Raw genomic sequence first — 22498 nt, forward strand, 5'->3', positions numbered from 1 at the left:
ATGCATCTCTTTTGACTATGCATCCTTAGGACCCGAAAGGCTTATAGTTCAATATTCTGTGCCTGTGTGAGGCTTAGCCTGGAAATTGTGGAATATGCACTTACTGCAATGGATATATTTTTACTGTGTCAAGTGCTTTTTTTGCATCAGATCCTGACTACTACATTTGATGAGTCAAAGGGCCCACCTCCTTTGCTGGGGCTTTCTGGGAAATTCATGGAGTTATCTTGAATATTAAGATATTTCCTGTTAGCTTAGATAATTCCAAAGGTGTAGGTTTATCTTTAATGCCAAGATAGAGGCAGAAGATAGAAGTGAAAAAGAGAATGGTGAAAGAGAGGTCCCAGGATGACCTGGGAGGGATAGCAGTCTGTAAGGCAGAGATCACCAGACTTTTTCAGTTGCTCACTCATATCTGCAGAAGGTTTTGAGAATGTCCCCAAGGTAGGTATACTTAAAGAAAATGAACATAATTTCTAATATTATCTTCCTGTACCTCAAATACACCCTCTGGTATATGCACACTCTGTTTAAATACATTCTTCTGTAAACCTATAGCAGCAGTGTGGTGCAGCACACTGGTTCTCAAACATTAGTCTACATCATAAAATCCTTGTGCGAACACAGATTTCTACCTCCCCCCAGAGTTGTTTCTAATTCAGTAGGTATAGGGTGGCCCAATAATTTGCATTCCTAACAACTTCCCAGGTGATCTGGTCTGAAACTATGCTTTAAGAACCCCTGAGGTAGTTAGTCTCAGAGTTAGTTGACCTAAGCTGGACATCAGGGTCCTTTAATTATCCAATGTGTGACCTTGGGTAAATTATTTTAGTTCTGTGAGCTTAGTTTTTAAAATCTGTGGTACAGAGGTAATCATAATTCCTTACATTTTAGGGTCACTGGCGAGCTTCATGAGATAAGCTAGACAAAGTGCTTATCACCCAGTGCTTATCGCCTGCAAAACAACAATACATGCTGGCCGCTTTACCCTCCTTCTTCTCCTCCTCGTTATCGTCACACATCTTTCTAGTGTCACGAAGTAGACTGTAAGAACTTTTGTGCCTTAATTCACAAGAACCATGGGAATGCATTTTTCTGCTTCAGCATTGTTCATTTAGAAAGACCATGCTCCAAGTGAGATATCTTTCTACTTGAATGGTAGAGATGAAGCTCTTTTGCAAAGTCTGCCAAAAAGAGAACAGTGTGTTCAGCCCTCTCCCTTCTGTGTGTAACTGTTGATAGTTTGTGGCCAAGTGTGTATTTCTGTTGTCTTATGTAGTGAATTCTTCTTGCATGATACAGAGTTGACATTTTTGGCGGTTGTGTCTTTGAATGTTTTGGGGCATGAGAATAGTAAATTCAAGTGATTGCTTTGAATTTGATTAATTTTAACACGTTTTTCTCTCTCTCCTTTTTTCTCCTTTCCTGCTCTTCTTATGAATTACTAGGACCAAGTACCACCTGCCAGGAGGATTCATGCGCCAACCAGGGGGTCTGTATGCAGCAGTGGGAAGGCTTCACCTGTGACTGTTCCATGACCTCCTATTCTGGAAACCAGTGCAATGATCGTGAGTACAACCTTTTCATGCTTGGGATATTTTCAAAGAGTTCAGAGGTCTGGAGAAACCATAAGGGACATTACGTAAAAGGATGGCTCTTCTGAAAGATTCATAAGCAATTTCTCATCCAGAAACTGGGAAAATAAAGGACTAATGGTCTAATGGCAAAGCGACATTTCTTGTTCAACAATACTAGATGTTTTTCCATTTACTTACTCTCTGTTTTCTTTAGATTAGATGACCTTTGACAAACAAAACAATTATGACAATATTCTTGTTCTAAGGAGTTCAGTTTTCCATTAATTAAATCATCTGGATAACAATTTTGAGACTCTCCCACTTACATTGCCTAGAACTTGGAGGACATTTAAGGAATGTAGCTATTTTTTCAAAAAGTCTGAGTTTAGAGAATTTCTTAGGCCTTCCAAATGATGAAGACATTAAGAGAGTTTATTATTTTTTCCAACTAGAAATGTTTAATGCATTCTCAAGGGTCTTTCAAATGTAGGCAGAGATTCCCTCTGGCTAAATTTATTGATATCTGTTTAGTTTATATATACATAGTCATTCTGTTTATATATATATATTTCTATTTTGTGAGTATGTTTATATGTATGTATCTGTGTATTTGCTTTGTATTGGAAGAGAGCCAGTTGTTACTGTTGTCCACTAGTGATGCTTCGGGTACCTCAGCTGTTTTAATTCTAGGAGAAGACTGATTTCATGAAGGCGATTCTAGCACTGACGGTGGAGAGAGTTCAGTTCTGTGGGAATCTATAGCCTGTGTCTCCACGTCCTCCTAACATGGCCACCTTTAGAAATGAGCAAACACTTGAAATCTCTGAATACCTATTGCAGAGTGATTTGTTGAAAAGCCCTGACTTAGTGGGTCCTGCTGACCTTCTCATTTTCTAAATGCAGCCTTCATGGTAGGAGTTTATTTTATAACCTGAACTCATAGTTGTCATCAGTTGGTTTTATAAAAAAGATGCGTAATGTTATCTGAGCAAATACTAAAGTTACATTACAGTTTGTACAAGTGGGAGCAGTCGCCAATTACAGTGCTATCTCTGTTATGTCTATTTGGTTTTCCTTGATTCCTTATTTCTCAACTTTTTTTCATGTGTGTAGTTGTCTCCTGTCCTGTTTTCCATTTTTTTCATAGGCCTTTTTTCTTTATGTACCCTGTCAGTCTCTTAAGATACACTAAGGAGAAACAAGTGTGGAATCTGGAAATGTAGAGAGAAAATTCTTTGAACCTCATTGATCTAGATGTAAGCATTTGCCTCTGGATTTATAATGCAAAGGACACACTGTTTGCAGAAGCCTTTGGCATTAGATGGCTCTTTCCAATTATTTGGTATTATTTTTATTGAAAGTCCTGTTTCCATATTTATGATTTGAAAATACTGTTCCACTCTAAAACAGGCAGTGATTGGATTCATCCAGAGTCCCTGAAGAATTGTTCTATATGCTCTTTCTTTTCCCTCCAATTTGTCTGCATGGGAGGCTTATTTCCTAAGTGGTAGCATAATGCTTCTTTATCCTCACAAGTTTATTCCATATCACACATACATACCAGTCCCAGTAAACCACGGTCAGGAAGAGACTGCACAAAGGAAAGACGGAAAGGTAAGTTACGCTAACTGCGGTGAATAGGCACAGCCTTCAGAAGGTATGTATGCATTTTTTGCTCACTGAAAAGTTCCTTTCTGCCACCCAGGCTAGGCATTGTTTTCTGCTAACAATCAACCAGGATTCTTTCCAGTTTTCTGTGATTGTTTCTGATTTTGCCAAGAAAAGATTGTGCCTCAGTCTGGGATGAGGATATTGCATTATCTGACCTGAACAATTTGTCAGTGTGTGATGAAGTACCAGAACCAGGATTGGGAAAGGTCAGCGTTCTTTTGTGGCAATAGCTTCTCATCCTTCAAAAACGTTTCTAAGACATCCAGGTTTAGGATAATGTATTTTGAACTTTATTCTATAAGCAATGCAGTTGAATTTTTGATTGTAAAAGACTTCTGAGCCCAAATCATTAAAATAATCTACTTGCCTATTCTCCTCTTGGAGAGTGGACCAGGGCTTCTGTGACTGGATGGCTACATGGATATGTGAGCAAGTACATTTTAATAGCAGAATGTGGGGAATATATGGAATTCAGATATACGTGATGTAACTATGAAGTTCAGATGTAAACTTTTAATGAAACCCAACCAAATACATCAAAATGGTAGGTTGCTTAAAATTGTTACAGCGAATGTCTCTGTATTAAAGTATTTGGGGTAACTTCACGTTGGGAACTAGCATCAGAGCCAGTTGTTCCACCTAAGAAAATCAGTCTCAATTCTTTACGTCATAGGTTATTATTTTCTGTATCAACCTGGATCCTTAGAGTTGTAACTTGCTACTCCACAAACAACTTCAAGATGATGTTACCTATCTAATACTCTGTGTGCCTACCTTTGTCAGCAAATCATGGTAGCTTTGTTTGCATCAGGAGTTGGGTATTAACCCTCAGTGTCACCAGCAGATTTGAAAAAGGCTCATGCTTATCATTGGCGAAAGCCGTGGGGAAAATTGCAAAGAAAGAAGAAAGGGTAAAATAAGTGAATAGAGGATGAAGAAGGATGAAAGAGAAGGAATATAGAGAAAAGCAGAGATTGCATCTTCTATGAGAGAGCACAAAGATGGTTAATAGTTGCTTTGGTAACATGCATGTCACAGGTGGCCTGCCTTTGACCTAAATAACAGAAATGGGCCATGCATTGTAAGTGGGGTGACATCAAGGAAATCTGGCCTTTACCCAATTCTTGGGAATAGCGTGTTTTGTAGAATGTTGCATATGTCTAAAATAAATTATATTCCTTAGAATACTGTCATAAGACCATGTGAATTGGTTAGAAATTCAATCTAATGGCTAAAGTTGTTTTTGCGGGGGAAAATGTTTGAATACTTTCATTTTCCTTGAGCAGTTTCTCAGGACAGCAGCTTGATCCTCAATTAATAGAAATGAAAACATCTCTATTTATTATTGCATATCCAAGAATTGAAACTTGTTCAAAAGGGAAATGGCTAGACTATGGTATTTTTCAAAATAAAGTGCTCAGTTCATCATATGTAGAAAAGTTAATTATATCTGGACGTGACTTGCAAGTTTCTAAAGAAATGTCTGCATTTTAGAGTCGTGCCCACTTCTTCTAGAATTGGTTCTATCACTTATAACCTTTGTTTTGTTCTTGCCTGTTTGCTAAGTTTGGCATTTGTTTGACAATTTCGAGGTGCTGTCACATAGATGCGGCCTCCATGAGTAGAGTTTACATTTAAAAATTGTGTCTTGTTTAGTATGAATAGACCAGGCCTGCATGGTTTTAACTTTATTCCGTCATTCTTTTTGAAAGCATGGTGGGTTGATGGAGCCAGTGGGGTAAATTTCTTGTTCATTCTTACAAAGATAGCTGTAAAACTGATATAAGTGGTTGTGAAAATATGACGTGTATTCTCTGTAGCTGGTTACCTTGTATGAGAGTGATTTCCTTGTATTGGATAGAAAAAAAAAATCATCTGATTGGAAACTCAGGTATAATTGATTTATTACTTGTCTTATCTAGTTTTAAGACATGACTTTCCACCATTTCATGTAATGGTAAAATCATAGGGAGTTTTATTAGGTGATGTTTCAGGCTGGTTTGAAACTACAATGGGCAAAGTCATCCCAGAAGCAATTTTGAGTTCATGTAGGGTCCAGTAAGATCCATGAAAGGACACACAAGTAACGTTCTCCAAAGAATATCCTCAGTTCTGAAAACTTCAAAGCAGAGGGAGGCTGATTTCCCCGAGGGTGAGCACCACCTGCATACCACTTAGTGACATGTTGTAGGGGTTACATTTTAAGAGCAACAAAAGGAAGGGAACCTTTTAAGGGTCCTTGTAAGGAGATTCCTTTTGGATATTGAGTTCTTATTGGTATTTTAAATCAGGACAGAGAGTCTGAGCAGTTTCAGTATGTTGTAGACCTTACACCATCAGGTGAATCCAGGATCCGTTTCCTGTATTGAATGGCAGTGCCAACCCCACTGGCAACCTATTGTTGAGTTCCTGTCTTCTTCACAACTCCACACAAGGTCTCAGCAAAACCAGCCCACTCGCACATTCCCACACACATGCGAAAAAGTTATCATTTGGGAGGACTTTTTGAAAATAGCGATTTTAAACACTTCACAGCTATTACCTTTAGGCGTGTTCATGACAACTGTTTTGAGTAGTATAATTTTGGAATCTCGTTATTGCTTCTGTGCCCTGGAGAAGTGAATGTGGGACAGTCTGTGGCATGTGAGTCCACACATCAAGTTCTTGGATTTATAGATTGGATGTTTATAATGGCTTTGTGGGGTGAAAAGATGGGAATAAATGTGGGTTCTCAGCCCACCTTCAGCAGCCAGGCGCCCACACTACATTGCTCGATGTACACTGTGGGCTACTTGTTGGAGAAATTGCTTGGTTCATACTGGCATGTGATAAGAGATGTTCTTTGCTTGCAACAAATCAATAGCAAGCCACTGCGGATTGTGCAGGCAGTGGCGTGTGAAGTGCCTTTTCAGACAGTTTTATGCTGGAATGGCTGTTAAGCTGCACTGTTGGCTATTCACTGGCCTTTTGCTTTTTATTTATTGTGTGGGTTTATTTATTTTTTTAATGTAGGTTGGTATATTGATTAAATCTGTTAAAAACACATTTCCCATTCAGGCTTCGAAAAAAATAAGCAATATGCACATTACTTAGTGCACAGACAAGGGGACAGACATGTGTGTATGCTAATTCTGTCTCTTGGGTCCATATAGGTACCGTGGCATTATGTTATGAGCCTATGTTGTTATATTTATAGCAATAATTTCCCTGGATATCAGACTACAACATATTCATGTGTTTGGTAATGTGTTTACTTCCTACCTCTGTTTTCATGCTTTACCTGTCCAGCAACTAGGCCATATTTGAGAAGTTCACTATTAAGACGTCTATTTTCTGCTTAGAACATACTTTATCATTTACTCATTCACTCACCAAACATTTCTTATTTGCAGGTATGATCATGAACAGGACACATTCCTGTTCTTAAAGACATTACAGTCTAACGGGGGAAGACACATATGAACGTGCTTTAATAGAAATATGAACAGTATACAGTGAGAGGTCATAAAGTGGAGTGAGATCAACTCTCCCTGGGGTTGAGGCTCCATTAAGAAGAGCTACTGCTTTTAGAAAAGTTTTCATTGACAAATGAGTCTTGAAAAGTTTGTAAATACTTCCTAAGCAAATATGGTATGAACTAGGGTTGGAAAGGAAACGTGGCGTTCCAGCAAGCAGAGAGAAATATACTATAGCCACTGGGAATGTTTTGGCTATTTCCTCCCAGTTTCCCCCCCCCCCCCCGCCCCCAAGCTTTTGCAAATCGCATGGGCATACTCTTGCCCAGGTGTTGTATCTGTGAATAAACCCGTGTGCCAACACTTGTCACTGTCAGAGATCAGGGGAGCTTTCAAAGACCCCTCCCTTGGTTGGGAGTGGGGTGGGACTGTGTAGGGAGGGGACAGATGTGTGTGTATGCTGATTCTGTCTCTTGGGTCCATATAGGTACCCTTGCATTATGTTATAAGCCTATGTTGTTATATTTATAGCAATAATTTCCCAGGATATGAGACTACAGTATATTCATGTTTTTGGTAATGTGTTTACTTCCTACGTCAGTTTTCAGGCTTTACCTGTCCAGCAACCCTCCTTGAGCCAGGGGAGGTTCTGGAAGCCGCCTGAGTCAGGGGTGGGGCCTCGATGGCCCTTCTTCAATGGGCTCCAAGGGACCTGGAGGAAAGCATTCCTTCCTTTTGGTGGTCAAGCCCTTTAGAGCTTAGTTCTGAAGAGTGGGTGTCTGCACGGGGTGAGCTCTCTCACCCCACAGCTCTCTCCTGTCTCTCTGAGACAGGAGCTGGCTCCTTTCCCTCTCTCCCCGTGAGACGGCACAGAGCCTGCAGCAGTCAACGCGTGTTGAGTGAATGAGTGAGTGACTAATTCTCCTTGGGGTCTCCAGCTGGCTGTCCCTCCTGCCACAGATCTTAGGGCTCCCATTCTAAGGAGCAGGTCACTTTTTCCCTCAGGGAATCTGTTCTTCAGTTCCTGCCTATTCTGGCACTGAGTCAGAATACGGTATTTCGCTGTTGTGTGGATTCAGCCCCACCCCTGCCTATTTAGAAAATGCTGTTGTGATTACCAGATTTCTTCCCAGTCTTTATTCTAAGCATTTGTATGGTTAAAATTACACTCAGGTGAAAATCTGTGCTCTCATTGCATGATATGCATTTTCAAAGTGTAAAAAACATTAGATTTTCTAATTTTCTTCAGTAGAATGCACATGATGGTGCCCAGTTCACTGGGGAAGAATCCCCTGTGTTGAATCTCTTGCCGGATCCTAGATGTAGACCTAGTACGGCCCAAATCTTATTTCATTGAACCATTGGTAGACGTTTATCTTGGAAGTTTAATTACAATAAACCATATTTTTAAAAGGTTGATTTGTAATATATATAACTTATTACATTATAAGACTTCATAGTATAGTCATTAGGTTAACTAGCTTTAGAATCAAACTGCTTTAAATGCCAATTCTAACTCTAATACTATGAAATTGAATTAGCCTCCTTTGTTTCAGCACAAGGAGTGTGATCAGTACTTCATAAATAGTAGTAACAGTTTTTATTATAACTAATACTATTTGATATTTGTCAAATCCCTCGATATTTGTCAGATCCTTATGTTGTGCTATGACCTTTATAAAGATGTTGTCCCTTTAATCATCCCAAAGTCCCTAAGAAATACCATACTACTATTGTCCTGATTTTAACAGTGGGAAAGATGAGGCCACACAGTTAGGAAGTAGCTGAGTCAGAACTTGAATCCAGGTTTGTTTGACATGAAAGCTCACATTATTATTAGATTTGCTACTACTTAGTCGTTATTAGAAATAATCACAGTGAACATCTGCACTAATTACTAGACTAGAGGGCTTAAAATTTCAGGTGGGCAAATCTTTTCAGACAACCAAATTATTGATACATAAGAATATAAGCTTGGAAAAGAGAAGCTCTGTGTTCTTGGTTGTTTATTTTATCACATTCTGGAATTCTGAACACTTCAGTTGTTTCTGTCTTAACACTTAAATGGTGCCATTTAGTAAGAACATCTTTAGATATTATAGATTTAGAATCAGAATATCCCCCCATAGCCCCAAATATTTATATTTGCATTCTCAGTTGGCCATCTTCTGATTTCCCATCTTTTTTTCTTACTTTATTGCAATTTCAATATATGTCATAAAGCATAGTGGATCAGACAGTTGATGTAGAGTGGATGGCTTCCGTTGAAATCTTGACTCCGTTGTTTAATAGCTGTGTTACCTTGGTGCTAGTAATTAATTAACACCTCGATGTCTCTAAAATGTAAATATTTATATGTTCCACCTCATAAGAGTGTTGTAAGGATAAGTCAAATTCATAATTGTGAAGTTCAGGACATGACATGTAATAGCCCCTACAGAACCATTAGCTACTCTTTAATATAGTTTTCAGAAAGTTAAAACATGACTCATACAAATGTAATTTTCATAAAGTTAAAACATAACTCATATAAATGAGAATGAATAGAATAGAATGTGTGCCAAATGTATTTAACTCCTTAACGGGGGAAACAACAATATGGTTGAAGTGTAAACAATAAGACCGCAAAAGATTATTTGAAGAACTGATATTTATAGACATTAAAAAGAATATTAAAATACAGATTTAGTTTAAATAACCTGGTGAATGTCTCACAGGGTAAAGAGCTCTTAACTTTTGATGTTATCTTTTCTACTGAACATTGTGTCTTTACTGAACAAAAATCTACAGGTTAATGTATCATCTCATAGACTCTGCACCTTAATTAATAGTAAATACCTATGTCAAACAAAGGTACATTTTCCCGTAGAATTAAGTATTTCTTGTGTGGATATGTTAAACAATATTCCTGTATGACATTGAAAGGACATGTGTCTTGTGGATATGTTAAACAATATCCCTATATGACATTGAAAGGACACGTGTCTTTCCTAGGCTTTTTCTTAAGTTTTAGATAATTTTTGTTAAGAATATTATGCTCTGTTCAATTACAAATCCTTTTTTACCTTGAATATTTCTCTCATACCATTACTTTTTATTTTTTAACCACTTAACTGTGTACCAGTCACCGTGCTAAATTTGTTGTGTCATTTTGTCATTTATACAACCCGAGAAAGTAAGATATTCTTATGATCCCTGTTTCACAGATGAGGAAACTGAGACATGGAGAAGTCAAGTGATTTGCTGGAGGTCACAAAACTGTTAGGTGGGGAGACAAAGACTGAGATTTACATTTGACCACATAGTCTGGGCTCTTGACTGCCAAGGTCTCCTGAATGCCTCAAGGAATGTTCTTAATAAGCACTCATCTGAACACATAGGGATTAACATTAGCCCCAGAAATTTACTACTTTTATGGCAACACTTACCCCGTATATTCTAGTGGTTACATTGTTACGGGGGCAGGGGGCAACATTAGGATTGACCTCCTCAGGTAGTAAGATCAGAAGTCCCATCAAGCAGGTGCCATTTTGCAGGTTTGGTAGGCCTAGGCAGGCAGAGGCTGAGTCCAGAGGAGTCAGGGAGGCTGGGAGGAGCAGCCTGGTACCATGGTCGGCAAGATCCAGAAGGTGAGACAGGTACAAAAGAAGCATTCACGAGTGGGCAGCATCAAAAGGAATGCTCCAAGTTATTTCTTTGCATCTGTGTTTCATTCCTGGGCCCACAGGTATTCAATGTGTCTAAAAGAAGGCCAGGGGATGGCAGTTAAACCCAGAGTCTTCTTAGAATGAGGATGAAGGTATTGATACTCTTCAGAACAGTTTCATAGATGCAGGTTGTGGCTAGCTTGTTGCCCATGGGAATCACGCTTGCTTATAAATGCCCCTGATATCAAGACGGGGCTATTTTGTACCTAAAATCTGCTGTACTGCTGATATTAATACACACACAGTGTCATATAGATTCAGCAAGAGCCAGGACTGCTTGCAGCTTTTGTTTTACACAACCCTGCATGAAACGAGCTGGGCCTCACAGGTGAAGTATTCATTTCTACGAGTTCCAGTTGATACTTGGACTTATGGTTCAAGGAGAAATGGTCTCTGCACTTCTGGGACCTGTAGCTTGTCAGGGATTGTTTTGAGTTGTTGCAATCTGTGGCCTCGCTAATTTCATTTCAGCCATCTTCAGCATGCTGTATTTGTAGACCATTTTTTTTCTTTAATGAATTTATTTATTATTTATTTAGTTTTGGCTGCATTGGGTCTTCGTTGCTGCACGCGGGCTTTCTCTAGTTGTGGCGAGCGGGGGCTACTCTTTGTTGCGGTGCACAGGCTTCTCATTGCGGTGGCTTCTCTTGTTGTGGAGCACAGGCTCTAGGCAGGTGGGCTTCAGTAGTTGTGGCACAAGGGCTCAGTAGTTGTGGCTCACGGGCTCTAGAGCGCAGGCTCAGTAGTTGTGGCGCGTGGGCTTAGTTGCCCCGCGACATGTGGGATCTTGCTGGACCAGGGCTTGAACCCACGTCCCCTGCATTGGCAGGTGGGCTCTTAGCCACTGTGCCACCAGGGGAGTCCCTCGTAGACTATTTTTATTGCTTATGTTTAATTATGGCCCATTTATTTCTGGTGTGCTTGGCTAGTTACTTATTGATGGTGATGGTAGTAATCCACCGAGAGCCTATTGGTTCACAGAGGATAATTTTATATTACCTTGTTAGTCACATACAGGTACAATTTTAATGTATTTTTAATATAGACATAATTTCCTACATTTATTTTCATTTCCATTTATTAGCATTTCCATGTAAAGGCAAAAGAGATGCAAATGACTTTATCTTCTCTTGTAAAGTAGAGCTAATAAATATAATTTGGTTCTCTTCCCTTAAATTTTTCTGTTACCATTTTTTCAGGGGGGGGCATTTTTTGATTGAGGTAAAATTTACATTCAGCAAAATGCACAGATCTTAAGTGCATTATGATAAATGTTTATAGCCATGTAACCAACACCCCAGTTAAGATAAAGGACAGTTTCATCTTCCCGGAGTGATCCCTCGAGCCTCTTCTAGTCACTCCTTCTCTGTGAGGTCACTACTACTTGGATTTTTTTTTTTTTTTTTTTTTTTTTGCGGTACGCGGGCCTCTCCCGCTGTGGAGCACAGGCTCCAGATGCACAGGCTCGGTGGCCGTGGCTCACGGGCCTAGCTGCTCCGCGGTATGTGGGATCTTCCCGGACTGGGGCACGAATCCGTGTCCCCTGCGTCGGCAGGCGGACTCTCAACCACTGCGCCACCAAGGAAGCCCTACTACTTGGATTTGTATCAGCATACATGAGTTTTGACTGTTGTTGAATATGTATAAATGGGATCGCCCATTATGGGGTCTTTTATTTCTGTTTTCTCTAGCTCCATGGAGTGTGTTTAAGATGCATCCATGTCTCTGTGCATTCTGGCTGCCTTGCTCTCTCTTGACTCTCGGCTCCATTGACTCATCTGAAGGAGTCTGCCGGGCTGCATCTGGGGTTCCTTCCCTGTGCCGTGGTGCAGACGTCCTCCAAGGCCATAAGCGAGGGCAATCTTGCAGCTCACCGTGTTTGTCTTCTCCCTTTCAGGAATCGCTGTCCTTTGCCTGACGTCCAGTGTGTTACAAGCCATTGTTTCACATTTGTTGTCCTTTTCTTGTTTGTTTCAGGTCAGTTGTTTCAGATCCAATCACTATTACTCTACTGAGGTTGGAAGTGGGTGTCAACCTGTTTCTTTTTACTTGACTTCACCTTTACACTTTGACATTGGGGGAAGGGAAAGGTAGGCTTGATGACATAACACCTAGTGTGCTGTGATTTAAACCACAACCTCTAGAGATGAGTTAACGCTTTGCATTAGCTCTGGAACAGCCCTGGTAGCCTAGAATATTCTAGAACCTGGTTTTTAAATTAATTAATTAATTAATTTTTTGGTGTGTGTGGGGGGTATCCTTCAACTCCAGTTATAGACTTTCTGTAGTCAAACAGCCTTCTATAGCAAAAGAAGCTGCACCAAGCTAAATACCCGCAAATGTGTCTCCATCAAGTGTTTCATCTGAGTTTCATTTATAAGGTCCCTATTGCTTTTTCCGTCCAGTCCCCCTGCTAACACTTGATTAAGCTCAGTGGGTGCAGGGATGGATTTGGCTCTTGCAGCTAGCAGTTCTTATTTTCTTTACCTAGAATTACAGTTTGTTTTCTCACCTACCTTTGTCCTGTGGATCTTTGCCGCCTGATCCATGTCTCTTGGCCAAATGAAATTAAGAAGTGTTTTCAAACAAAAAATTTGGGTTCTTCAGGAAAGTGGGGGTGTTTCTATGCCAGGGAGTGTTTTGGCTGTTGACTGTCCTCATTTTGAGCTTTACATGCTTTCGTGTGCTTATTTTTGACGCATATCTACAAAAAGAAAAAAAGGAGGGACCTTGCATTGTTGATGCTTTTTAGTTTTAACTGAGGTTTTTTTGATAAGGGTATACAAGCTCACTGTTGACAATCTGGAAAATGCATAAAAGTACAAGAAAAAACAAGCATGATTTTACCAATTATTTAATATGACCTTGTTTCAGGCTATGCATGGTGTCAAGCACATAATAGATGCTCAAACTATATTTGTTGAGTGAATGACTGAGCCTTGCATATTTTCAGAGTCTGAGTTGTGCAAAGGTCCTAGTGTTCTTTTCATGAGGTGAATAGCATTTCTACCAGGGCTAGGTGTTTTCTGGCCAGAAAGAATGCTTTTAGGCATGCAGGAATTCTAATGAGCATCCCGATACGCAGGTTTCTTCTTTGGATGAAAAATGGAAATGTCAAGATGTTTTTATTTCTTTTCTCTCTTGCCCTTATCCCTTCTCACAGAAAGCCTTGCAGTTTCTGAGCAGTTATACATAGATGCATCTACATATAAGTGGAATAGTTTTGCAGTGGATTGTAATTTGAGGGAAAGAGCCCTTAAAATGTGTATAGGGAAGGAGCCTCTTGGGTTCCAGTTTTTTTCCATGGCATTTGCTTCCAGAGAGATGTTGTGGTTTACTTCACATGATGAGATTTCTAGAAACACTCTAGTACTCTAGAGGTCTAGTGAGACAGAAGAACTCTTCTGCTTTAATATCATTCATCAATTTTTGCTGAGTTTTATGTTGACCTAAATTAGTACATAATACATGATTGAAGAACTTAGATGCACTGTATATCGAAAAATGTAAAACACAAAGGTTTCTTGATTTTTGTACACCCTGGATTTCAAATTTTTTATATCTACGTGGGAGAATTCATCCAAACCTAGTAGACTCTTTTCAACCACTTTCAGGAGCATTGATAGGAAACAACAGCATCTGACTCCGGGCCTTATTTCCTAGTCAGTTCACTGGATGTTTTTTGTAATCAGCCCTCAACTAACTGTAGAACTGCAGTTTTACCCAGATATCTTTATATGAGTAAAACCAAATTCGTGTTTATATAAATAAAAATAAGTACCTGTACACATATACATATTACAAATAAATACAAATTTCCTTTAGGATTTTTTCCCAATTGTTCTGAAATAATTTTTCTATCCAAATACCTTTGTTTCTGTGTGTCAGGGAGCCGCAGATCAGGTATCTGTCTACTGTTGAGAATATTTAGCAGGAAGTCCCTTTATCTGAACTGAATACTCAATATTTGGGGTATAATTTTATCTCTGAAAAAGGATTTGGGCAGGGAGACATCGTCTGGGATTTATTTTTCCTTAAGGGTAATCTTTCTTTCTCCTCTCCCTGCCTGAAACTCCCAGATGGCTCCTTCATACCGGTGCTCAAGTGTATCATCTAGTTAAAGCTCACACCAGTGACCTGGCACTGGGGGACCTTTGGCAAAGGGCCTGCAGTTCAACACACACATCGTCACACGTACCTGTGTGTCCCTGACTCATGAAAAATCATGAGAATGGAACAAATGGAAAAGAATGTATTAAAACAAGTAAGTTTAGCCAAACAAACTCTCAGCGCTGGTAGAGGCTTTATTCCAATCCCAACACACCACATGTCTTTCCAACATCTAACTTATTTAATTTGCATGTGAATTAATTTAGCATATTTTCTTATTATATAAAGTTTAATAAACACAGCTGTAACCAAATCTCACAGCTATTTCCCAGTATGGGGTAACATTTTGCATTTAGTTACATTTGGTTTCCTAGGCAATATTTGATTGTGGCTATATTTCCTAAAGCTGCGTTACTTGTCACATGGAATGCTTTGGTGGCAGATTCATCAGACATAGAGCAAGGCAGGGAGGAGTGTTGCGTTGAAGTTCTTTCGAAGCCATGGTAGTGAAAATCACCTGGGTAACATAGGGTGTGTTAAAGATGATTCTCTGCTGCTTCCTTTGGCAGGCTTTGAGCTCCCCATCGTAGGCCTCCTTGCTTTTATTTCTGAAATCTATCCTGTGTACCCATTCCTGACTTATCTTCCCAGGACACCGTTTTTGTCTAATCACTCCTCTGCTTGTGAACCTTCTACGGCCCCCTCTTGATGTAGTTAAAACCCCACACTTGGTTTTCAAGGTCTTCAGTAATCTACTTTTTAAAATCTGTCTCTTGAACTAGTTTTTCTTTAAGATTCATGGCTTACCGTGCCCTCTAATAAGGCCAGTGTCCTCACTGTCACTAGCCTATTCTATGGTCATTATGCCCTTGCCACTCTCATTCCTCCCTTCTGAGAAACTTCCCTCCTCTTGACATGGCTTTTCAAATCCTGTACAATTTTTAGGGTCCAGCCCAAGTCTCCCCTATTCCTTTGTGTTTTCTCTGACCACTTTAGTCTATATTGATCACTTCTCCAAAATCCCACTACATTTATATTCAGAACTGAGAGACATCATGACTCGGCACATAAAAGAAATTAATATGGACTTGAGAGTGAGTAGTGGGTTCAAATCCTGCTCCTCTCCTTCCTAACTGGGTGGCCTTTGGCAATTAATGCAACACAACCTCACAATATGTACCTTGCAAAAGTCCCAGTTTTGTTAATAGGGTTAGAAATAATAGATGTAAAGCAGAGTGTTGGACTTAACAGAATAGTTTTTGTAAAGTTCAAGGTAGCAGCTTAAGTTAAGAACGTGAACCTTCCTTTAAAGCAAAATGTCATCAATGAATAAAACAAGTAGAATTTTGAGTAGATTAAGGACCACTTCTGTCGTGTATTCATCCTATTCCCTATAGAATCAATTTGCCTGTGGTGGTGGCTATAGTTTCCTCTAGAGTAGATGGTAGCTGTGTTGAGTGGATGTGGGTAGAAGGGTTACTAGGATTAGATTATTCAAATAGCAGTGATGTTCTGTCTCTTCTAATTTTAAATTTTAACATGTCCCTGATTTTGGGTCTGTGTAATTCAACCAAAAACCTAAAAATAAGTTTCAGAGGGCCTACTACCTTTCCTATAAATATCAGGACTTTTTAAGGCAATACTTATACAGGCTTCTAAGAGCACTGTGAAGGATTCTGGAACCTTCAGTAATCTCAGGTCCTACTTTTGGTTTTTTCCTGGTATATGGAAGAATTACTAGCCAGGGGGAATCTTTGGTTCTTGTCATTCACAGGACTGAGGGAAGAAAATCACAATCTTTGCAGCCTCTGTCATTATCAGAATATCAATATGTAATCTTAACTTTGTAGATAATTAACTCATTTTAAAATCCACTCATCTGCAGTAGTAAAGTATAACGTAATTAAGTGTTCATGATGGACTATTTACAGCAGATGCCTTTAGTTATCTCTCCCCAATTCAAAACTCTTTGAGCCTGAGGCTCTAAGATCAGGCCAGGCCAAGTTTGACACTGATCTGCTTTAACTTTGAACATGAGGCCCAGGTAGTAGAAGACCCATAGCCAACCTCTTATTCCCTATTCATTCTTGACCAGAAAAAAAAACAAAAACCGAGAACTGTAGAGTACTGATTTATTATCTGAGTGGCCTAATGTGCTAATTATTGCCTGCCGTGGGAAGATGGCTGCATATTGATCTCCAGTGGAGTTTAACTGAACAAGAAGTCCTGTCTCAGTAACATTATATTTATCCAGTTACCCAGGGGGCCTCCATAACGGACTCAGCTGTGAACACTAGGCGATTAGGCCAAAATCTTAATCACGGTGATTGTGATAATCAGTTCCAACGAGCAGAATGCCGTTAGTTCTTTGGAACCTATGAAGCTGGTAGTATTTGAGGAAAGGAAGTATGATAAGTGTGACTGCTTAGTGTCTGGGGGGAAGATTGGTGGAGAGGGAATCTGCAAGATAAATTTCAGTCTTCTTAATAACTGGCACTAATGAGAATAATTATGTAGAGAACTTGTACTTCCAGAGTCTAGTTGTTCCTGAGAACGTGGTTCTTAAAACCCACATGTTCAAAGGGTTTTAAGAATTTGGTTAGCATATTTAGGTGATGGAGATTTAAATTCTTTTTAAAGTGTACTCTCATGGGAGTGATTCTTCTCTTTATATTCAGTCTATTAGAGGAAAACGTGATGTATTTACTTCTCAGCCTTTGCATTGTAGAAATGTGTTTATATAAATAGTGTTTATTTCTAATGACAAATACGTGATGCCAAATAAGTAGTAGACCACAGATGATTAAGTAATCTCCTCCACATGGGCACACCATTGTTTCATATGTATTTACCTAATGTGAACCAATTCTCTTACAGTTTCAACATCTGTGCCTTAACTAAAATCTGGATATACTGCATTGATACAACATCCCTTGAAGTCTCCTTAGGTGGAGACTGATTTCTTCCATCCTTTTATTCCTGGAACTAGAGCACAGTTCACAGTCGTTGTTCCATGATATCTCTTCTTTTAAGGTCCATATGCCTTTAATGCCATTTTCTCCCATCCTCATCGTCAGCATCTCCTGACCTTCAGGATGTGAAGAACAATCTGAACTGAGTTCCTTGGCCATAGCCTCCATCTCACTGCATCCTTTGCAATTAACCTTGGTGACTTCAATTTTCGTGTTATGATTTTCCCAATAACCTGACTTCCTCAGAAGCCTGGCTACCTAGCAAAGAGAATTTCTTTTGCTGTTACCACTTCCTATATTTTCACCTGTCTCTGACCTTGGCCTCCTGACTCTACCTTCTACCCTCCATAGTGTCAAAGGTTTCACTTGCCTTTGTACACCATCTGGAGTTCCAAGTCAATAATATAAATGACATTCCCACCAGTACTCTAGAGCCCTTGCCTTGTGACCTGGCCACACTACCCAAATTTCAAGTAAATTCCTCTGCTTGGTTTCTTGGCTGCTACCTTATGACTTAGGGAAAGTCAGGCACTTGACAGTTGGTTTCACTGCAAAAACCATATCCTCTTACTCTTAGCAGTGCCCTCAATGTGTTTCTTTTTGTGGCCATCCAAGCTTTGACCCTAAATTCGGACTATTCTGTCTTCTCTCCAATGATATCCTATTCTCTACTTTTCTAGTTAGCATTCACCTAGTAGGAGCTATTTGTAAGTCTTCCTTCATAAACTTTGTTGCTTGTGTAAACACTTTAAATCTCCATGGTATGGCAATTAAGACTTTCCAGGATTTTTCTTCATACATAATTTTCCATTTCAGGTCTTCTAGGACTCGCTTTCATAAACCTAAGCACCAGTGGGAAAACTCTCTTCGCCAAATGTGTCCTAAACTCACCTTATCTATTTGGCTCACCCTCCTTACTTTATTCATCTATATATGTTGAATGGGGCCTTGTACTGAATGAATGTTTGTGTCGAATTTCCATGTTTATAAAACATGCTTACCAGTATATATATTTTTTCATTTCGAATCTGAACTGTGTGATTATCTTTCCTTGTACAGTGCTTAACGTAGTGTCAGCCATTGAAAAAGAGAGGTTTTCTCATTTTTTTCCTTTCACTAAATATTTCTCCATTATAGTGCCTATCAATCACACAAGTATTTTTGTTTGTTTGTTTGTTTGCGGGATGCGGGCCTCTCACTGTTGTGGCCTCTCCCGTTGTGGAGCACAGGCTCCGGACGCGCAGGCTCAGCGGCCATGGCTCACGGTCCCAGCCGCTCCGCGGCATGTGGGATCTTCCCAGAGCGGGGCACGAACCCGTGTCCCCTGCATCGGCAGGCGGACTCTCAACCACTGCGCCACCAAGGAAGCCCTCACACAAGTATTTGTTAATTATTCTGGCTCACTTGTTAACTGTGAATTCTATAGAATGGGTACAATGACTTATTTATCTTTCTATTCTCAGTATTTTATGAGGAAACTGGCAGATTGTAGATGTTCAATAAATTTTTGGTGGGTATAATAAACACTGGATACCAATTAAGGATAATGATGATAACTAGACGCTTACTTTGTAAGTATGTAGTGTGGATTAAACTGCTGTAATGGGCCACGCAAGACACAAAAACTATTGATTTATAAATTATATTCATTATTATTAGTTGACAAATAATTTATTAATTGTTTATTTATAAATATCTCATTTATTTCTTGTTTTACATATAAAAAAAATAAGGTTCAAAAGGAAGTATTGACTTTTCCAAGATTGCACAGCTAATGAGTAGCAGAGTCCAAGAACCAGGACTCCTGACTGTTGGTTCTCTAGCCAATGATCCTAAGTCAATATTTTCTAAACAGCGTTTTGTGTAATATCATGTCCCACTAGTTCTCATTCTCCTTTACATTTACCGACTAGACTGAAGTAAAGGGCCGGGGAATAGAGGGCAGAGGTAATAGGTGTCTAAAGAAGGGACAAGTTAGAAGGAAGTCTCTGTACTTGGAGAGGCAAGTGTATGACTCTACCGCAAAAATTACTGTGTTGTGTCCTAAAGATAGAGGGTAAAAGCAACTTAATATGTGTGCTGGGTTACTCCCTGTCCCTTGCAAGAAAATAATTTTGTTCTTGTAGATGACTTCATATTTAAGTATTTCCTCTATTCTTTTTCTAACCTTCACTATAAACTAAACCCATTTCAAGTGGCCTCCCTAACTAGTATATCTAGATGTACCCTTTCTTTTACAGAGTCCAATGTATTCCTTTGTTTTTTATTAGAATATAGGCCCAGTTCTGCTCAGGCTCAATGTTACATAGAAAGAACAAGGTGAGCAAGGGCAGGGGGTGGGAAAGGTCAGGGATCGTTTGGGGAGTAGAAAGTTTAATTGGAGTAGAGGGAGGGTGAATGGTGTGTGAGAGATGGCCTGGATGAGGTCTGATCATGGGCTCCTAGGGGCAGAAGATTTTGGAGGAAGAGGACCAGTGGAAGTTTTTGGGCAAATATGTGATATGAGCAAAGTATGTCTTAGAAAGAGCGCCCTGGCAGAGTGTGGGGAGTGAGTTGAAAGAAGGTAGTAAGGCCCATATATGTAAGATACCACATCCATTTGTTTATCACTGAAGTAATCTGACCTTCGAGTGGAGTCTGATACACAGGGGGGATTCATTGAATATTTTTTGGAAGAACTAGTGAAAGCAAGAAAGCCATTAGGAGGCTCTTGTAATAGCTGGGGTATATGGCAAGGTGGCATGAGCTAGTGTTGGCAGTGAGAAGTTTAGCGTTAGCCTCAACTGAAAACAGAGTACAAGCCACGTGGAGGCAGAACAACCAATTGTAATATTCAAAGAATTGGTAAGGTGGCAAGGATTTAGGAAATCTACTTTGTTTGTAATCTTATAAGCTTTGATTATTATTCCTTTTAGCTTTCACTTTGTTTTTGTTATTTCCAACTAAAAATTTTTTTTAAAGTTAAGAAGAATTCACTTCTCATATTAAAACCTCTTTCTCTATTACTCAGTGCGTAGTATTTCAGACATACATTGGTTTAAAAATTGTTAGATCATATTTATTGTATGATTTCTAATGGAATGAACTCATATGGCCTCTCTGATTAAATTATACTTTTAATACCCTTGGTTGTGTATGTCTAGGAACAAGTTCATTCCAAGTTCATTGTTCCTCTGATGTAGGCAGAATTGCGGTCATCTGAGTTCTGCCCCTCTGCCCAGGCTCCAGGTTTCTCGCTGATAGAAATACCAGGGGGTTCTGACTCTTCAGCCCTCAGAATCCTCCCCAAGCTCCCTGTTGCTAAACTGAAATGCTTGAAGAATTCAAAACTTATTTCCTGCCTCAGTGTGAAATGTGTGCAATTTTTCCTTCTTGAAGAGGACACATTCTGAACATTTAGAGGGTCGAGAAACCTCCCCTGCAGCAGGAAAATCTTTTGATACATTTTTTTTAATCTTACAGAATTCTGGTCAAAAAAATTTATGCAGCAAAGGCATGAGGTACATCAAATATATTAGGTTTTCTTTTTTTTTTTTTTCTTTTGGCAAAAGAGTTATCAAGGCATCTGTAATGCATACATGTATTCTAACAAAATTCTAACAATTTTGTTCAGACCATGCACATTGAAACATGGAGCGCCATTCATTTCTTGACTACATCCTTGCTTCACTTACTGTTCCCAGCTGATTGTCTTTTCTGTCAACTGTTACTGTTGAAGAGAATCCTCAAAGTGTGCTGTTGGGTGAAATTCAGCCATGTTACGTGCCTGGGATTATATCTCAAAAAGAAGACTTTTTTTTTTTTTTTTTTAACAGAAAACAAAGCAATTGTGTTGATAGGATTAGGTGGGAGAAACTGATAAATCATGGTCATATACCACCCCTGAGGAGATGGGTGCAAGGTCAGCTACTATTTGCCTCTTTCTTAATCCTATGATTTTCTGGTTCTTTGGCTTAGAAATTTAGGCTCTGTCCAGTAGCTGAAGCAGGACAACCCAAGGTTACTAATACTCTTTGTGATTTTATTTTACCTTTTGAGAAATAAACCCTACCACTGTTTTGTAAATTGTTTAGATATCCACAGAAGAAAGGGTTATTCAATATTTGGGGGGCTTAAGATGGAAACTGTCTCCCTTTGAGGAATTAGAAAATCATTCCTAAGAAACAACGCTGTTATACCTTGTCATGAAAAACTAAATTAGGTGAAAAGCAGCAGCATGTGATTTTTTTTTAAAGTCCAGTTTAATTTTAAAATTATGAAAAATTTCAAGCATATAGAAAATGCAGAAAATATTCAACACCCTTGTACCCACCATCCTTATTTTAAAGTGTTAGCTTTTTACCATAATTGCTGAAGATTGTAATTTACCTTTTCATTTCTTCTTTAAATACTTGTCATGTTTTTCTTAATTGTTGAACACATGCGAATAAAATTTATAATATGTTAATATATGTAAAGTATAAAAATAACAAAATAAATGCTCATGCACCTACCACCCAACTTAAGAATTATAGATTCACTGTCTTAAAAAAAAAAATCACAATTACTGTGAGTTTACCAGTTCAGGCTTCTTTGTCCCCCCAAAAAATGATGCAAAAAAGGAAACTCCTGGGGTTTAGATTCTGATGTTTGCATTGAATCTGAAAATTTTCCTGTTGGTCTTTAAATTAGGTGGTATGAGAATGATGTTTGCTAGAAAGAGATTTGAGTACCTAACCGATTATGGTCCTATCTTGTTAGGGTCTCTTCTGTTCCCTCATTAGCCCTCCCCACTTATTCCTGGGAAAGCAGTCTTCGCTATACATGTTAAAATACTTATTAAGTATGAATGTTTTAAGTGTTTATCAAGTATTGGTTCACACTGGTTCTTCATAAGACTGAGGGGAAAACCATCCATATCTGAAATGGTACCATTCTTAGTGATATTGGTTTTGAGAGCCACAATGCCAGAAAAAATAGATTCCAGAAAAAAGAAGTGGTAATCTCACATGCAGATCTGGATTGAA

General features: G+C 39.1%; 1 protein-coding gene across 19 annotated transcripts in view; it reads left to right on the top strand.

The window, feature by feature from the left end:
• NRXN3 (neurexin 3) overlaps positions 1-22498 on the top strand; it is a 1692180-nt gene that overhangs the window by 814854 nt on the left and 854828 nt on the right. For all 19 annotated transcript variants that reach the window (XR_003795953.1, XR_003795956.1, XR_003795954.1 and 16 more), the window contains one exon: positions 1449-1568. Coding sequence is in view for 15 of the 19 variants with exons in the window: in XM_029238319.1 (XP_029094152.1) it covers positions 1449-1568 (120 nt within the window). In the remaining 4 variants the exon portion in view is untranslated. The remainder of the gene's footprint in view (positions 1-1448; positions 1569-22498) is intronic.

The sequence above is a fragment of the Monodon monoceros genome, unplaced genomic scaffold (assembly GCF_005190385.1).
Source record: "Monodon monoceros isolate NGI ecotype Baffin Bay Population unplaced genomic scaffold, NGI_Narwhal_1 Super_Scaffold_21, whole genome shotgun sequence".
Taxonomy (NCBI): domain Eukaryota; kingdom Metazoa; phylum Chordata; class Mammalia; order Artiodactyla; family Monodontidae; genus Monodon; species Monodon monoceros.